This window comes from Coregonus lavaretus (assembly GCF_964263955.1).
Source record: "Coregonus lavaretus genome assembly, chromosome: 18".
Lineage (NCBI taxonomy): Eukaryota > Metazoa > Chordata > Actinopteri > Salmoniformes > Salmonidae > Coregonus > Coregonus lavaretus.
In genome coordinates, this window is record NC_140005.1 from 29,457,634 (window position 1) to 29,475,185 (window position 17,552).

Below are 17,552 nucleotides of genomic sequence, written 5' to 3' on the forward strand. Positions count from 1 at the left end.
CTCTGCAGCAGAGATAACTCTGGGTCTTCCATTCCTGTGGCGGTCCCCATGAGAGACAGTTTCATCATAGCGCTTGATGTTTTTTGCGACTGCACTTGAAGAAACTTTCAAAGTTCTTGACATTTTCAGTATTGACTGACCTTCATTTCTTTAAGTAATGATGGACTGTCGTTTCTCTTTGCTTATCTGAGCTGTTCTTGCCATAATATGGACTTGGTCTTTTACCAAATAGGGCTATCTTCTGTATACCCCACCTACCTTGTCACAACACAACTGATTGGCTCAAACGCATTAACTTTTAAGAAGGCACACCTGTTAATTGAAATGCATTCCAGGTGACTACCTCATGAAGCTGGTTGAGAGAATGCCAAGAGTGTTCAAAGCTGTCATCAAGGCAAAGGGTGGCTAATTAAAGAATCTCAAATATAAAATATATTTTGATTTGTTTAACACTTTTTTGGTTACTACATGATTCCATATGTGTTATTTCATAGTTTTGATGTCTTCACTATTATTCTACAATGTAAAAAACAGTAAAAATAAAGACAAACCCTTGAATGAGTAGGTGTGTCCAAACCTTTGACTGGTAGTGTATATATATATATATATATATACACTACCGTTCAAAAGTTTGGGGTCACTTAGAAATGTCCTTGTTTTCCATGAAAACATACATGAAATGGGTTTGAACAGGAAATATTGCAAAATGCATAGGAAATGTAGTCATTGACAAGGTTAGAAATAATGATTTTTAATAGAAATAATAATTGTGTCCTTCAAACTTTGCTTTCGTCAAAGAATCCTCCATTTGCAGCAATTACAGTCTTGCAGACCTTTGGCATTCTAGTTGTCAATTTGTTGAGGTAATCTGAAGAGATTTCACCCCATGCTTCCTGACGCACCTCTCACAAGTTGGATTGGCTGCTCCCACAACAGCTCAATAGGGTTGAGATCCGGTGACTGTGCTGGCCACTCCATTATAGACAGAATACCAGCTGACTGCTTCTTCCTTAAATAGCTCTTGCATAGTTTGGAGCTGTGCTTTGGGTCATTGTCCTGTTGTAGGAGGAAATTGGCTCCAATCAAGCGCCGTCCACAGGGAATGGCATGGCGTTGCAAAATGGAGTGATATCCTTCCTTCTTCAAGATCCCTTTTACCCTGTACAAATCTCCCACTTCACCAACACCAAAGCACCCCCAGACCATCACATTGCCTCCACCATGCTTGACAGATGGCATCAAGCACTCCTCCAGCATCTTTTCATTTGGTCTGCGTCTCACAAATGTTCTTCTTTGTGATCCGAACACCCCAAACTTCAACTAGTCTGTCCATAACACTTTTTTCCAATCTTCCTCTGTCCAGTGTCTGTGTTCTTTTGCCCATCTTAATCTTTTCTTTTTATTGGCCAGTCTGAGATATGGCTTTTTCTTTGCAATACTGCCTAGAAGGTCAGCATCCCGGAGTCGCCTCTTCACTGTTGACGTTGAGACTGGTGTTTTGCGGGTACTATTTAATGAAGCTGCCAGTTGAGGACCTGTGAGGCGTCTGTTTCTCAAACTAAACACTCTAATGTATTTGTCCTCTTGCTCAGTTGTGCACCGGGGCCTCCCACTCCTCTTTCTATTCTGGTTAGAGACTGTTTGCGCTGTTCTGTGAAGGGAGTAGTACACAGCGTTGTACGAGATCTTCAATTTCTTGGCAATTTCTCGCATGGAATAGCCTTCATTTCTCAGAACAAGAATAGACTGACGAGTTTCAGAAGAAAGTTATTTGTTTCTGGCCATTTTGATCCTGTAATCGAATCCACCATTGCTGATGCTCCAGATACTCAACTAGTCTCAAGAAGGCCAGTTGTATTGCTTCTTTAAATCAGCACAACAGTTTTCAGCTGTGCTGACATAATTGCAAAAGGGTTTTCTAATGATCAATTAGCCTTTTAAAATGATAAACTTGGATTAGCAAACACAACGTGTCATTGGAACACAGGACTGATGGTTGCTGATAATGGGCCTCTGTACGCCTGTGTAGATATTCCATAAAAAATCAGCTGTTTCCAGCTACAATAGCCATTTACAACATTAACAATGTCTACAATGTATTTCTGATCAATTTAAATGTTCTTTTATTGGACAAAAAAAGTGCTTTTCTTTCGAAAAACAAGGACATTTCTAAGTGACCCCAAACTTTTGAACGGTAGTGTATATATTTATATAAACTCAGCAAAAAAAGAAACAGCCCTTTTTCAGGACACTGTCTTTCAAAGATAATTTACAAAAATCCAAATAACTTCACAGATCTTCATTGTAAAGGGTTTCAACACTGTTCAATGAACCATCCTTGTTCAATGAACCATAAACAATTAATGAACATGCACCTGTGGAACGGTCGTTAAGACACTAACAGCTTACAGACGGTAGGCAATTAAGGTCACAGTTATGAAAACTTAGGACACTAAAGAGGCCTTTCTACTGACTCTGAAAAACACCAAAAGAAAGATGCCCAGGGTCCCTGCTCATCTGCGTGAACGTGCCTTTGACATGCTGCAAGGAGGCATGAGGACTGCAGATGTGGCCAGGGCAATAAATTGCAATGTCCGTACTGTGGGACGCCTAAGACAGCGCTACAGGGAGACAGGACGGACAGCTGATCGTCCTCGCAGTGGCAGACCACGTGTAACAACACCTGCACAGGTACATTCGAACATCACACCTGTGGGACAGGTACAGGATGGCAACAAAACTGCCCGAGTTACACCAGGAACGCACAATCCCTCCATCAGTGCTCAGACTGTCCGCAATAGGCTGAGAGGGGCTGGACTGAGGGCTTGTAGGCCTGTTGTAAGGCAGGTCCTCACCAGACATCACCGGCAACAACGTTGCCTATGGGCACAAACCCACCGTCACTGGACCAGACAGGACTGGCAAAAAGTGCTCTTCACTGATGAGTCGCGGTTTTGTCTCACCAGGGGTGATGGTCGGATTCGTGTTTATCGTCGAAGGAATGAGCGTTACACCGAGGCCTGTACTCTGGAGCGGGATCGATCGATTTGGAGGTGGAGGGTCCGTCATGGTCTGTGGCGGTGTGTCACAGCATCATCGGACTGAGCTTGTTGTCATTGCAGGCAATCTCAATGCTGTGCATTACAGGGAAGACATCCTCCTCCCTCATATGGTACCCTTTCTGCAGGCTCATCCTGACATGACCCTCCAGCATGACAATGCCACCAGCCATACTGCTTGTTCTGTGTGTGATTTCCTGCAAGACAGGAATGTCAGTGTTCTGCCATGGCCAGCGAAGAGCCCGGAACTCAATCCCATTGAGCACGTCTGGGATCGGAGGGTGAGGGCAAGGGCCATTCCCCCCAGAAATGTCTGGGAACTTGCAGGTGCCTTGGTGGAAGAGTGGGGCAACATCTCACAGCAAGAACTGGCAAATCTGGTGCAGTCCATGAGGAGGAGATGCACTTCAGTACTTAATGCAGCTGGTGGCCACACCAGATACTGACTGTTACTTTTGTTCAGGGACACATTATTCAATTTCTGTTAGTCACATGTCTGTGGAACTTGTTCAGTTTATTTCTCAGTTGTTGAATCTTGTTATGTTCATACAAATATTTACACATGTTAAGTTTGCTGAAAATAAACGCAGTTGACAGTGAGAGGACGTTTCTTTTTTTTGCTGAGTTTATATATATTTTTTTTTAACAAAAAATTAAGAGTACAGATTATTTTGGAGAAAGATAATTAGAAAAATGTAATTGTATTGAGTATATTATTTCTTTCTTTTAGATGAAAATGCAATGAATTTAATGTTATTTGTTGATGTAAAAATATGTGTTATTTGGGGTGGGGTGGGGTCGCAATAAATTATTGGGGGGAAAATGGGGTCTCCAGAAATATCGGTGAAAAAAAAGGGGTCCCCGCTAAAAAAGTTTGAATACCACTGTTTTAGAGGGACAGTTATCCAATCTAGGTTGCTTCATTTAAGATCTTGGTAACATAAAAATCACTTTCATACCAAATAAATTGTATTTAACTCAATTTAATTTGAATTTTTAAATGTTTAAACATGTATTGCTATGTGTATGAGGAACGAGCAGTGTATAGTGTGTCGTTTACCTACCTGTTACAAGCTGTCCAGCCAGAGCATTGTTACCCTTATAGAACACCCTGGCACACAGTGGAGAGAGCCCACCACCACCCATCTTCTGCATGGCACTCTGAAGTGTAGCAACCAGTGCCCCCAGTATCTCCCCTTCCACCCCTGAGACAGCTGGCGCAGAGGTGGGCACCATCAGGGCTAGGGATACAGTGGCACACTGGCTATCGCTGGACAGCATGGCATGACATTCTATGGTTCCACACGCCACCTCAGTGGTCATGTGGCAGGTAGTCCTGTGTCTGGGGTCGTCGTGGGCAGCGATGACATGCAGTTCCACAGCCGCGCCCCTGGGTAAGGAGGGGACCACGGTAACCACCAAGGGTTCACTCTGAATCGCTTGCTCCCCGAATGGTTCCTCCTGCAATACAGAAAGGTGCCCTTTATATTTGAGACAATGCACATTTTATCAAAAAGAGAATGATTTGAATATCCAATACCTGAGAGAAAGCATATGCCAGGTGTCTGAGAGGAACATGAGGAAGATTGGAGATTGAAAGGTGAGCCTGGGTTATATACCAGGGTACGGACAATAATCATTTGTCAAACATACTTATATGGATGCCGACACAGCTATCCATCAATAACAGCACATATAATGTGTTTGAAGTCCATCTGATAACATGACAGCTTCTTTCAAAGAAGCCTTTTTCACCGTTTCAAAGAAGATCATGATTCAGGTTGTGGCCATTTCACACTAATTCACCAATCACCGTTAGACATTTAGCAGAAAACTGCTGTGATGGCTTCAAATGATTACATTTGCAGAGTTCAAATCTGTTTTCCCCCTCCAGACGGTGTCAGTGGGCCATTATCAGCTACAAAATGTCTTCTGCCAGCTCGCAGCACAATGTAGCCCTCAAATAATACTTGGCTGCGGCCCTCATCTGCTAATGGGAGAGAAATGAGCGTTTTATACAAGTCATTTCGGCTGGAGTCGATAGGGCAAAAACACTTAACCCCCTTTTCAATTTGCTGGATCAATTTTCATCCACTTACACCCCACTTCGTAAGTGCAGAATAATAACAGGTTACATACACTTTATTTTGTAATTCAGTCACACAAAAAATCATTGACAAGAGCCGACGAGCGGCCTCTTTGTCCCCCTCGATAAAGGAACCCGTCGCGACCCAATCCGCCAGCTACATGAACGCCTGCGCCACTTACCTCCAGATTAAACTTTAGCTAAGGCCTAATTGTGTATCAACAGCCAACCTCTCGCCTTGGAGAGTGGAGAAGGACGATGGGGGGGAAACCTAAGGGGGGGAGTGCCTAGATCTGTTCACTCCATTTCTTCACTGTGAAGCTCTATCTAGTGGTGATGAATAATAACAACAACAGGGAACAATAGTGTGACAGGGACGGAAGGCCTGTGTGGTGTTGAGTGGTGTGACAGGATACATACGTGGCCTCTGCTTTGATAAATGTTAGATTAGCACTTAGCGCACAGCTAGGTATTCTCCTGGAGGGGCCCAGGCCTACACTTGTCAATACTCATTGCTCTGGGAGTGGGAAGGGATGGGGTGGTGAGGGGGACAGGGGGGAGAAGAGCCCTGCTTAACCAGGCTTAAAGGCCATCCTGTTGGCCCAGGGTGCTGACGTACCGTACCCAACGAGACGACAGAGAACCTCAATGTCGATGCTACGCTTAGCTACGGTACTCTAGCCTCTGGCCGATCACTGCAGACAGTCACACAAACCTAAACTTCCCGACTTTGTTTTTCCTCCCAGACTTGTCTGAGGTGGTTATATCAACTCCTTTATTTATTTATATCTCTCCAAATGTTACATTAACAGAGAGCGCTTGGTACAGTACATTTGGTCCTTTCTGAGTATTCTTTTTCCTTCCCTGTGATTTCAGTGTTTCAGTCTGTGGTGATGTTTCAGTCTGTGGTGATGTTTCAGTCTGTGGTGATGTTTCTGTCTGTGGTGATGTTTCAGTCTGTGTGTGTAGTCAGTCAGTACTTCATTACTGTAGTGTGTATCCCTGCTGTCAGGAGTAAAAGCACTCTACCCACCTGACACCCCCTGCCTGACTAGAAATAATGTATTAAATGAATCCAATAAAATAAAGAGGTGACAAATTGTGATATATGACTGTGCTGAGTGCCTGCAGTAGAGTTTGTGTGTGTGTGTGTGTGTGTGTGTGTGTGTGTGTGTGTGTGTGTGTGTCAGTGTGTATGTATGTGTGATTGGGGCAGCCCTGCTCTTTAATGCAGGGTGCTCCATAATGCAATACATCACATTACTTCATCCCTTCATTCAGTTGGCTCACTAACAATCCCCCTCTCTCTCTCTCTCTCGCTCTCTGTGAAAATCTGGAACTCGCTCAGCCACTGTCGGAAGGAGGGTGTGACCTGCTTTCCACCATGTTTATTTTATTTCCCCACTTCCTTTCCCCCTCTCCTTCTCTCTCACAGACGCTTGGCGCAGGGCTGAGGACCAGAGAGGCGTGAAAGGCGAACGGTAAACACCGTAATAAGGAAGTGGTGTAAAGCCGGCGAGCAGCGGGGAGCTGATGGGGCCTAGCCGCTTAGGCAGTTCCCCTACATTTCCTGCCCAGCGGGAGGCCTTCAGCGCGTGGCTGGGGCTGCCTGGCTCTCCTCTCCTCTGTGTGGCTGCCTGAGAGACGTGGGCCGCCAGTGCCCACATTATCCCCCCTCTCCTCTCTCCGTTTCCTCTGCAGGCTGGCTGGCTGACTGTAGCCCTGGGGCCACTTGTATAAACCAAAGCCTATCTACTGCTGCTGTGGTGGTGGAGGTGCGTTAGGCTAGCTAACACTAACAGCTCCCTCCTGAAGAGAGGGGGCAAAACAGGGTTAAAGGCAGGAGAGGGGATATACAGGAGGGAGTGAGAGGAACCCTTATTATATAAGGGCCTATATGTTTAGGTGAATATGGGAAGGAGATGGAGATTGATGGATACCAAAAAGAGGGTCTACTACAGAACACTCAAGCCGGGATTCAGACAAACACAGAAAAGGACAATAGCATGGCACTTGACTTCGCACTGTGATCTTGTGTAACTTCTTATGATGGAAATTGCCATTCGATCACACATCACATAATGTGCATTCATGAATACCAAACGTTTAGCTTAACTAATAACTAGGAGAAAATCCATTGGCATCAACAGAAAAGAAGTCGCTGTGTTTTCCAGTCCTTTTGTCTGTACCAACTGAGAAGTCTGGCTAACAATTACAGACATATAGCATGCACACCTCCTTATTCATCTCTCTCTCTCTCTCACACACACACACACACACACACTGACCTCACGGTTCGACGCGCCATAAATACGATTTTACATGCGAGGCAGCTCCAGCGTGCTCCCAATTAACCCTGCGAGCTTCCCCGTCCACCTGATTGGAGAAATTATCAACGCACAACAACAACATGGCCGCTCGGCGCGTCTGCGGAGCCACGCAGCCGTGTTTCCTTCTGCCTCAGCAGCCTGATGTCTCCCACCTCATCACAGCTCTGATTGCTGGTTACGTTTGTACGTGGCGCTGGACGTAAACGTGATAAATGTTTTTGTCCGTTATTATTCGTGGCGCCGAAAATAAAATAGCAAGAGGGTTTTAGTGTTGCTTGATTGGCTGCAGGAGCTGGTCAGGTAAAAGTGAGTGAGACCTGGGAGTCAAGTTGTTTAAACTAACAAGAGAAGACACTTTTAATAAAACTGAGCCTGGTTTTAGTCAGGGGTGGATTTAGGGTCTATTGGTTTCCTATGTAGCTAATTGCATGGGTGAAAATTTGGTTTCTGTGAAGAGCCACCACATCAGGTGTTTCTAGTGTGAATCAATAGCTACTGACAAATATAATTGTCCACATCTAAAAACTGGCCCTGGAGCTTTACAGTTTCTAGTTTACATCATTATGTTGCAAAAAGTTTAATAATTACCAATTTACATGGAATTCCTAAGTGGAACTTCTAAGTGAATACCAGGTAAAAAGCACACAGTAAAATACAGTAACCAAGAACATAAATATCTCATTTATTGCAGGTGCACTCATCCAGTCCTGAGCCTTGTGTGAGTGAGTGAATGAAGGAGAGGGTAAGTTATTCCCCCGTCTCTGCATGAGTGGTGTTATCTGTATTTGACCTGTGTTAAATATTCTCATCACAATCACTTCAAATGAGCACCGGCGCTTTGTCTAATCCAAACCCCGGGGACAGAGCCATTTCACCAGGCCCAGGATGAAATGCAGGCAGGCCCCTGCCACAGACTCTCTCTCTCCCCTGGATCCTCTCCTCCCTCCCCACCTGCGCTGAGAGGGGGAGGGAGGGGAGGAGGGATGGAGGAGCTGGGAACTACCAGCATCTATTGCTACTCGAAGACTACCTCAGAAAGGGGGAGGTGGGAGGTTAGTAACCCTTACCAGCTAGCCCACTGTACTAGTATCTACAAGCTGAGAGAGGGTTAACTAACCTGTTCAGGGGGGAAAGAACACAGAGCTGTCAATCTGAGGAGGGGTTAATTCAAGTGCCAGTCAAGATGGAGGACTCTCAAGGTGCCAATAAGCAGTCCGCTGGAGACATCAAAAAGACTTGTTTTCACCGATTTATTGAATGTTGAACAGATGGACAATGTTGACAATCTTGGAGCACATCTGACCTGGTCCTGTAGCCAACTAGTTCCCTAAGCTTTGACCTCAGTGAGTCAATGGTCTGACAGTCCCTAAACTACATGCTAATTACTAGCATTCAATGTGTTATAATTTGGAACGTTTATTTTACTCATGTTGGGGGAGGCCAGCTATGGGCCAGGGAATAGTTTAAATTAATTCATATTACCTTCCTCACAATAGACTTATGGGTCCTCACTTTGTCACTAAGTCCCAACTCTATCAATAATTCCTCACTAGACTCTTCGTGGAGCATATACACTGAGTATACCAAACATTAAGAACACTTTCCTAATATTGAGTTGCACCCCCCCCCACACCTTTCCCCTTAGAAAAGCCTCAATTCGTAGGGGCATGGACTCTACAAGGTGTCAAAAACGTTCCACAGGGATGCTGGCCCATGTTGACTCCAAATGCTTCCCATAGTTTTGTCAATTTGGCTGGATGTCCTTTGGGTGGTGGACCATTCTTGATACAGACGGGAAACTGTTGAGCGTGAAAAACCCAGCAGCGTTGCAGTTCTTGACACAAACCGTTGTGCCTGGCACCTACTACCATAACCTGTTCAAAGGCACTTACATTTTATATCTTGCCCATTCACCCTCTGAAATGGCATAGATACACAATCCATTAAGAATCCTTCTTTAACCTGATTCAAGTGTATTTAACAACTGACATCAATAAGGGATCATAGCTTTCACCTGTTCACCAGGACGTGTACTCCGAGCATGTGCTGACCAACTGGCAAGTGTCTTCACTGACATTTTCAACATGTCCCTGACTGAGTCTGTAATACCAACATGTTTCAAGCAGACCACCATAGTCCCCATGCCCAAGGACACTAAGATAATCTGCCTAAATGACTACCGACCCGTAGCACTGACGTCTGTAGCCATGAAGTGCTTTGAAAGGCTGGTCATGGCTCACATCAACACCATTATCCCAGAAACCCTAGACCCACTCCAATTTGCATACCGCCCCAACAGATCCACAGATGATGCAATCTCTATTGCACTCCACACTGCCCTTTCCCACCTGGACAAGAGGAACACCTACGTGAGAATGCTATTCATTGACTACAGCTCAGCATTCAACACCATAGTGCCCTCAAAGCTCATCACAAAGCTAACGATCCTGGGACTAAACACCTCCCTCTGCCACTGGATCCTGGACTTCCTGACGGGCCGCCCCCAGGTGGTAAGGGTAGCTAACAACACATCTGCCACACTGATCCTCAACACGGGGCCCCTCAGGGGTGCGTACTCAGTCCCCTCCTGTACTCCCTGTTCACCCATGACTGCATGGCCAGGCATGACTCCAACATCATCATTAAGTTTGCCAACGACACAACAGTGGTAGGCCTGATCACCGACAACGATGAGACAGCCTATAGGGAGGAGGTCAGAGACCTGGCCGTGTGGTGCCAGGATAACAACCTCTCCCTCAACGTGACCAAGACAAAGGAGATGATTGTGGACTACAGGAAAAAAAAGAGGACTGAGCACGCCCCCATTCTCATCGACGGGGCTGTAGTGGAACAGGTTGAGAGCTTCAAGTTCCTTGGTGTCCACATCACCAACAAACTATCATGGTCCAAACACACCAAGACAGTCGTGAAGAGGGCACGACAAAGCCTATTCCCCCTCAGGAGACTGAAAAGATTCGGCATGGGTCCTCAGATCCTCAAAAAATTATACAGCTGCACCATTGAGAGCATCCTGACTGGTTGCATCACCGCCTGGTATGGCAACTGCTTGGCCTCCGACCGCAAGGCACTACAGAGGGTAGTGCGTACAGCCCAGTACATCACTGGGGCCAAGCTTCCTGCCATCCAGGACCTCTATACCAGGCGCTGTCAGAGGAAGGCCCTCAAAATTGTCAAAGACTCCAGCCACCCTAGTCATAGACTGTTCTCTCTGCTACCGCACGGCAAGCGGTACCGGAGTGCCAAGTCTAGGTCCAAAAGACTTCTCAACAGCTTCTACCCCCAAGCCATAAGACTCCTGAACAGCTAATCTTGGCTACCCGGACTATTTGCACTGCCCCCACACCCCATCTTTTTACGCTGCTGCTACTCTGTTAATTATTTATGCATAGTCACTTTAACTCTACCCACATGTACATATTACTTCAACTACCTCAACTAGCCGGTGCCCCCACACATTGACTCTGCACCGGTACCCCCCTGTATATATAGCCTCCCTACTATTATTTTATTTTACTTCTGCTCTTTTTTTCTCAACACTTTTTTGTTGTTGTTTTATTTTACTTTTTTATTAAAAATAAATGCACTGTTGGTTAAGGGCTGTAAGTAAGCATTTCACTGTAATGTCTGCACCTGTTGTATTCGGCGCATGTGGCCAATAAAAATTTATTTGATTTGATTAGATGTTTTTTCTCCACCTGGTCAGTCTATGTCATGGAAAGAGCAGGTGTTGTTAATGTTTTGTATACTCTAGTTACTCTAGTTGGATATCTAGTTGTCACGATCGTTATGTGAAGCGGACCAAGGCGTAGTGTGATAGGCGTACATACTTTATTTAAGTGTACACAACACGAACAAAAACAATAAACAAAACGATACGTGAAGTCCTAGGTAATACAACAAACCATACGGAACAAGATCCCACAAATAACTAGTCCAAAACAGGCTGCCTAAGTATGGTCCCCAATCAGAGACAACGAACTACAGCTGTCTCTGATTGGGAACAACCCTGGCCAACATAGATCAACACGATCTAGAAACAAAAACATAGAAAACAAAACATAGAAAATCCACACCCTGGCTCAACATATAAGAGTCCCCAGAGCCAGGGCGTGACAGTACCCCCCCCCCAAAGGCGTGGACTGCGACCGCGCCACACCAACACAACGGGGTAGGGGCCGGGTGGGCATTCCGCCTCGGAGGCGGATCCGGCTCCGGGCGTGACCACCACTCTCTGTCTACCCCCCCATAGCGCCCCTGGTCTGGTCTGGCCCCGCTGGCCGGAGCTGGACTGGACACCGGTGGAGCGGATTGCTCTGGCTCCGGTGTGGAGCAGCTGACCGGTGCCGGACCAGGCACCGGTGGAACAGGCACGGACCGTGCCGGACTGACGACGCGCACCACAGGCTTGGTGCGGGGAGCAGGAACGGGCCGGACCGGGCTGGCGACGCGCACCACTGGCTTGGTGCGGGGAGCAGGAACGGGCCGGACCGGGCTGACGACGCGCACCACTGGCTTGGTGCGGGGAGCAGGAACAGGCCGGACCGGGCTGGCGACGCGCACCACAGGCTTAGTGCGGGGAGCAGGAATGGGCCGGACCGTACTGGGAACACACACCACTGGCCTTGTGCGGGAATCAGGAACGGGCCGGACCGGACTGGTGACACACACCACTTGCTTGGTGCGAGGAGCGGGACTGCGTTTCCTTCTAAACCTCCGCTCCCTCTGCTGCCTAACCAGTTCCTCTCGCCGTGCCTCTACACTCTCCCTCTCCCTCATGACCAATAGCCCCCGTAACCTGGTGGCCTCCTCTGCTAACCGGCTGAACCGCTCTATCGCGGCCTCCTGCTGCCTCGTCGTCCACGGCGTGAGCCCCCCCCTAAAAAATTATTGGGCTTGTCTCTCCCCCATGATCATAGCCTCCATCCCTCTCGCCAGACTCTCTCTCCTCTCCTCCCAAGTCCATCCTCTCTCCTCGTCACGCTGCTTGATCCAGTCGAGGTGGGATCTTCTGTCACAATCATTATGTGAAGCGGACCAAGGCGTAGCGTGATAGGCGTACATACTTTATTTAAGTGTACACAACATGAACAAAAACAATAAACAAAACGATACGTGAAGTCCTAGGTAATACAACAAACCATACGGAACAAGATCCCACAAATACCTAGTCCAAAACAGGCTGCCTAAGTATGGTCCCCAATCAGAGACAACGAGCTACAGCTGTCTCTGATTGGGAACCACCCTGGCCAACATAGATCAACACGATCTAGAAACAAAAACATAGAAAACAAAACATAGAAAATCCACACCCTGGCTCAACATATAAGAGTCCCCAGAGCCAGGGCGTGACACTAGTCTGCTATCTCTATCATGAAGGCAAGTCCTGCAAGTGAGCGAGTCCCCACTTTGCACATTTTAGAAAGTCCCTGATTTGCACTTTTAGTGAGTTCCCCCACTGCACTTCCCACCACAGAGTCTGAGCCACATGTTGGAGGTGGGCTCTTCCCTTCTCCCCTTCTCCCTTATTCCCCAGGCCTGGCAGATTACCGCAGGAGGAGCAGGCCTGGCTGGGGAGCCTGGTGCCCTTAGCCATGTGGAAGAGGGTTTGTGGAGTGGAAGAGGGTTTGTGGAGTGGAAGAGGGTTTGTGGAGTGGAAGAGGGTTTGTGGAGTGGAAGAGAGTTTGTGGCAGGGGAGAGGGGTTTGGGGCGGAGCATGGAGTGGAGTGGAGGGGGGATAAGCTGTTCAGATAGTTCAGCCTAACTCCAAAAGGGGGATAAAGGATTAGGGAGGCTCTAAAGGAAGACATCTGCTTCTGTGCCAAGCTCCATATTATCAAAGACACCAGTGTTTCCCACATCATCAACTTTTCATGAGCATACTCACTGGTAAATATCAGCAACAGAGCTCTGGGTCTCTGAAGGGGGAGAGAGGGTGGGACTTTGGCTCATTTGGAAATTCCACTTTTGCCCATTAAATTCTGATAGTCATATTAGGCATGCAGGCTTGAATTCTTTATCACATTTTCTCCCTTATTCAAACGGAGATGGAAGCACACACAGATGCTATTTTTTTGCCTACTCTGTGTGAGTAGAGGTTAATACCATTTATTTATGCTATTGATCATATTCACAAAAGGATAAATATACAAAGGACTTATACAAAGGATAAATAGTTGATAAAATAGCTCACCTTCTCTTGTGCGGCTCTCAGCTTGCTGTCCCAGACTGCTCTAATGACAGGGATGTCTTGGCTGCGGGTGGCGTAGCAGTGGGCCTGCAGCACATGGCCCAGGGTAAGGCTGCTGATCACTGCTTCCAGAACCTTCTCTACATGGCTGAAGGACAGGCAGGCTTGGGTCCTGGCTCCAGCCCTCACCAGCTGCATGGTACAAGGCACCAGGGCGATCTGGCCTGCACAGAACACTGCCTCATCCACCTGTAGAGGGGCACAGGTACCACACAATCACACGTTAGTTGAGCTGATGCTAGCCTATTTCTTGGTGTAACTATGGAACCCTGTGCCTGGTTCTCCCTAGTTCCCATTCATTCTGGTTCCTCCTGGTTCTTCCAATGGAATTGAGCCATATATGTGATTAAACAGGAACTTATACTCATACTCTGGATGGTTGTTCATATCCATTCACATTATAAACCCTGACATCAGTCTCATATATCCTGGCAGCGGCCAAACAAAGCTCTTTCCAGGGGTTCATGTTTTCCCTCTCAGTTGCCCTATAGAATGGTTGTGCTTCTGCTTGGCCATGTGGCCTGTGTACACACTCCTGGTTTCAGAGAATAAATCTCTCCTCAAAATCAATCCATCGCTTGAAACTCAATTACATACTCCCACAGAACTGGCTACTGGTCAAAGATGATAAATGCAGTCATTCTCTCAAATGGACAAATGGCTGGTGTAGACGTTGGGCTGTTCGATATAGAACTGAGGCCAACGTATTTATTTCATTTCCAAACATATACACACCTCATGGAGGACTACAATGGAAAAATATATTATTTTGTAAAGCTATAGAGTGCAAACTGCAAACACATAGACCTGATACAACTTGGATGTGAAAACAGACAAACAAAAACATTTTCTAACTACAAAGAAGTGCTGTTCATTTCCTAATCAAACTAACTTAACTCTACCTGAGTCCTGTCATAAGAACACAGTGCATACATCAGTGAGGTGTAACATCCCAAATTAACATAAATTACCAGCATATGTTTGATTAGCGTATCAATTAACAAGTTCCATATTTTTTCACGATATATCATATCACCAATAATACATATTTCACACCAGGAAGATAAGCAGGTGCCTTAGCATGCGTGAGAGCAGATACGTTCAAACGGGGGTCTGTCTGTGCTGTCTTATTCATGAGCATAATTAACCACGCGATAATAAGCTGAGATTCCCAGATAAACGGCCTGTTAGACGACAAAGTTCCTAAACTCAATACTTTAAAGCTCAAAGAAATCCATGCGATTAATGCAGAAGGACGCGTGGGGACCAATGAGACCAGTGGAGAGGTCAGGTCCCTGGACACCCATCACCCTGCTACATTAGGATACCAAAGTGTGGCCACCACGCCACTTTCTAGTCAACAGCCGCTGGTGACAGGGTGTTAATTGGTGGTCTAAGCAGGGACCTTTAGGGTCTGTGAAGACACTGACCTCCAGAGGGATCAAGGAGACCAACATCAATTGATACATGGCGTGAGAGCAGGGTCCTTAGCCGATTACCATACGTACATACATGGGTATTGTATTTCTCCCCCAGATTACCAGGGTTAAGTGTGGACCAGTGGTATTACTAAAGGCTTAGCACTTTGCCCCAACCCCCTCTTCACCTCCACTGAGTCAGTACCCTTGCTCACTTTGTTAGTAGCAAATGAGGCCAATTATCGAACCCTCAACGCCCCAAGGTTCTAGGCATTATAGTCCAATCACCTGCTAGGCTTATCTGAGATATCTAGTCCACATCAATGAGACAGGGGAAATCGCTTTTACATAAAAGTAGCCTTTATTACTTAATCAAATTACCAATGAGCAATATTTGCAGATAAAAAGCATTGCAAAGCTATGGGACGAACGCAGGATAACATGGTGCATATGTTTTGAGTTATACTGTATTTTCAGTACACATCAATGTACCATAGTGGGCATTACTACTGGACATTCAAGGGCAGTGTGATGGCTCTTTAAAATACTGCTGCAGCACACACAAAAGTTTTTTTTCACCATGACATAATCAGCAGTTTGTAGAATGGGATTTGATAATAACAGAACAACATAAAGCTCTTTGCTAGAGGGGGGATATGGCCACAGCCATTTCCATAATCATATGGGTTTCCCATGATTCCTAGCTCCTGGGTTCACTTGTCAACTTTGATGAATCTTCAGCATCTGCCTCTGCTGCTCCAAATTACCGGGACAGAGGAGGAGACGAGAGAGCGGACGTAAGGGAGGAGAGGAGGGGAGGGGGATGGAGGGGTGGAGGCCTCCCTTCTTTAAAACGGTCGGATCAATCACCGGATAATTTACCTGCGAGCACTATCTGTCGAAGCGCGAACCATACATCTACGTCTGGTCTGCAGCGTAACATAAAAGCCTGAGTTGCTCGAGACGTCAACAACAAATCGTCATTGGCATTCCATTTATGAGCCATCAAGTGCCATCATATCTCCTCCATCTGAGGAGCCTTGATAAGGTCGGACGGGTGGTGAGGACCTCGTAACAAGCCATAAAAAAAGCTCCCCATTTTGACTTCCAAAAAAGGAGGGCTACCATTTGTTGATTTGAATATCAAAAGAGGCCAGCGCATGCCCCCTTCACTGTTAAAGACAAACTCCCCATAGCTTCCACCAAGCAGGTGGGTGATGATCAATTATTAAGGCTCCAGCTCAGGTTTCTACTGGCGCTGGTGGAAAGGAGGGGGTTAACGGGGGATCGGCTTTTCACGGCGAACCTGAGAGTGGAGGAAAAAGGGAAAAAGGGAAGTGAATACTATTTACATAAAATTAACAGTTCAAAAGAATGAGTTCACACACCAATCAAACTTGTTAATTGACTGTCAATGGTGTCCCTGAATATACAACACAGCTACATTATTTATCTTCTGCGTTGACAGGGAAGACAGTCCAATTTGCATGGGCGTCCTAAACGTGATCAACAAGCACAATGCCACATGCATTTTTAATAGGCCAGAGATGAGCCCGTTAAAATATTCATAAGGGTCAAACAATTGCATATTACATTAAACTTCCTATAACAAGTAAAGTATTTTTCAAACGGTAACCTTAGGAGTCTAAATGGCCCAGAGAGAAAAGGAAGGACATGCGGTATTAAATATTTCACTGTAAAATCAATAGTAAGGCATGTTCACGGTGAATGGTATATCTAGCCTCCACTCCCTCTCACTGCAATTGCAGATATCCTGACCCTAAACGCTAAAAGGTACAATGTAGCTTATGTTTTTCAATCTTATATTTCAATTGTTTACTGTCTAACTGAAAATGCATTTTTAGTTCTTGTGCAAGCCGAGTTTTAAATATTGTACCTCAGGGTTACAAAATCTATTAGTTTGACTTAACACTAAATGTGTCTCAGACCTTATTTCCCCAACGATCCCTACAAGCTACACAAACTTCCTCTCTTCGAGACGTCTGAGGCAATCGCGGCACACGCTGCCTGCTTAGCATTAATTAAATCTGTGTTTTGGCTTCATGCTTTATCAACCTTTATTTCATGGCTTAAACACCATTATTTTTCATAAACCCAATGACGTGTCAAAAGGTCACTGAGCCCTAAGGATCCAGACAGTAACACGTATGTAAATGCTGGAACACTGGAACACTAGAACCGGTTGCATGGATGAATCCATCCGCTCTCAAGCCTTAACTGCTTCTTGTAACACGCATAGCGTGACTGAGGCCTTCTTAATTGTCGTGTTTGTTCGAAACCTCCAAGGCATGAACAGGCTAGGGTGCTAGGCTATATTTGCATTGGTGTTGTAAAGTAACTATTTGGACTCAATTCTGCTGAATGAGCGTC

The 17,552-nt window shown here is 46.0% G+C and overlaps 1 protein-coding gene across 1 annotated transcript in view; it reads right to left on the reverse strand.

The window, feature by feature from the left end:
* dph6 (diphthamine biosynthesis 6) overlaps positions 1-17,552 on the reverse strand; it is an 85,278-nt gene that overhangs the window by 3,404 nt on the left and 64,322 nt on the right. The window contains exons 13-14 of the mRNA XM_084182599.1: positions 13,687-13,932; positions 4,124-4,520 (exon numbers count right to left, since the gene is read on the reverse strand). Coding sequence (XP_084038725.1) covers positions 4,124-4,520; positions 13,687-13,932 — 643 coding nt within the window. The remainder of the gene's footprint in view (positions 1-4,123; positions 4,521-13,686; positions 13,933-17,552) is intronic.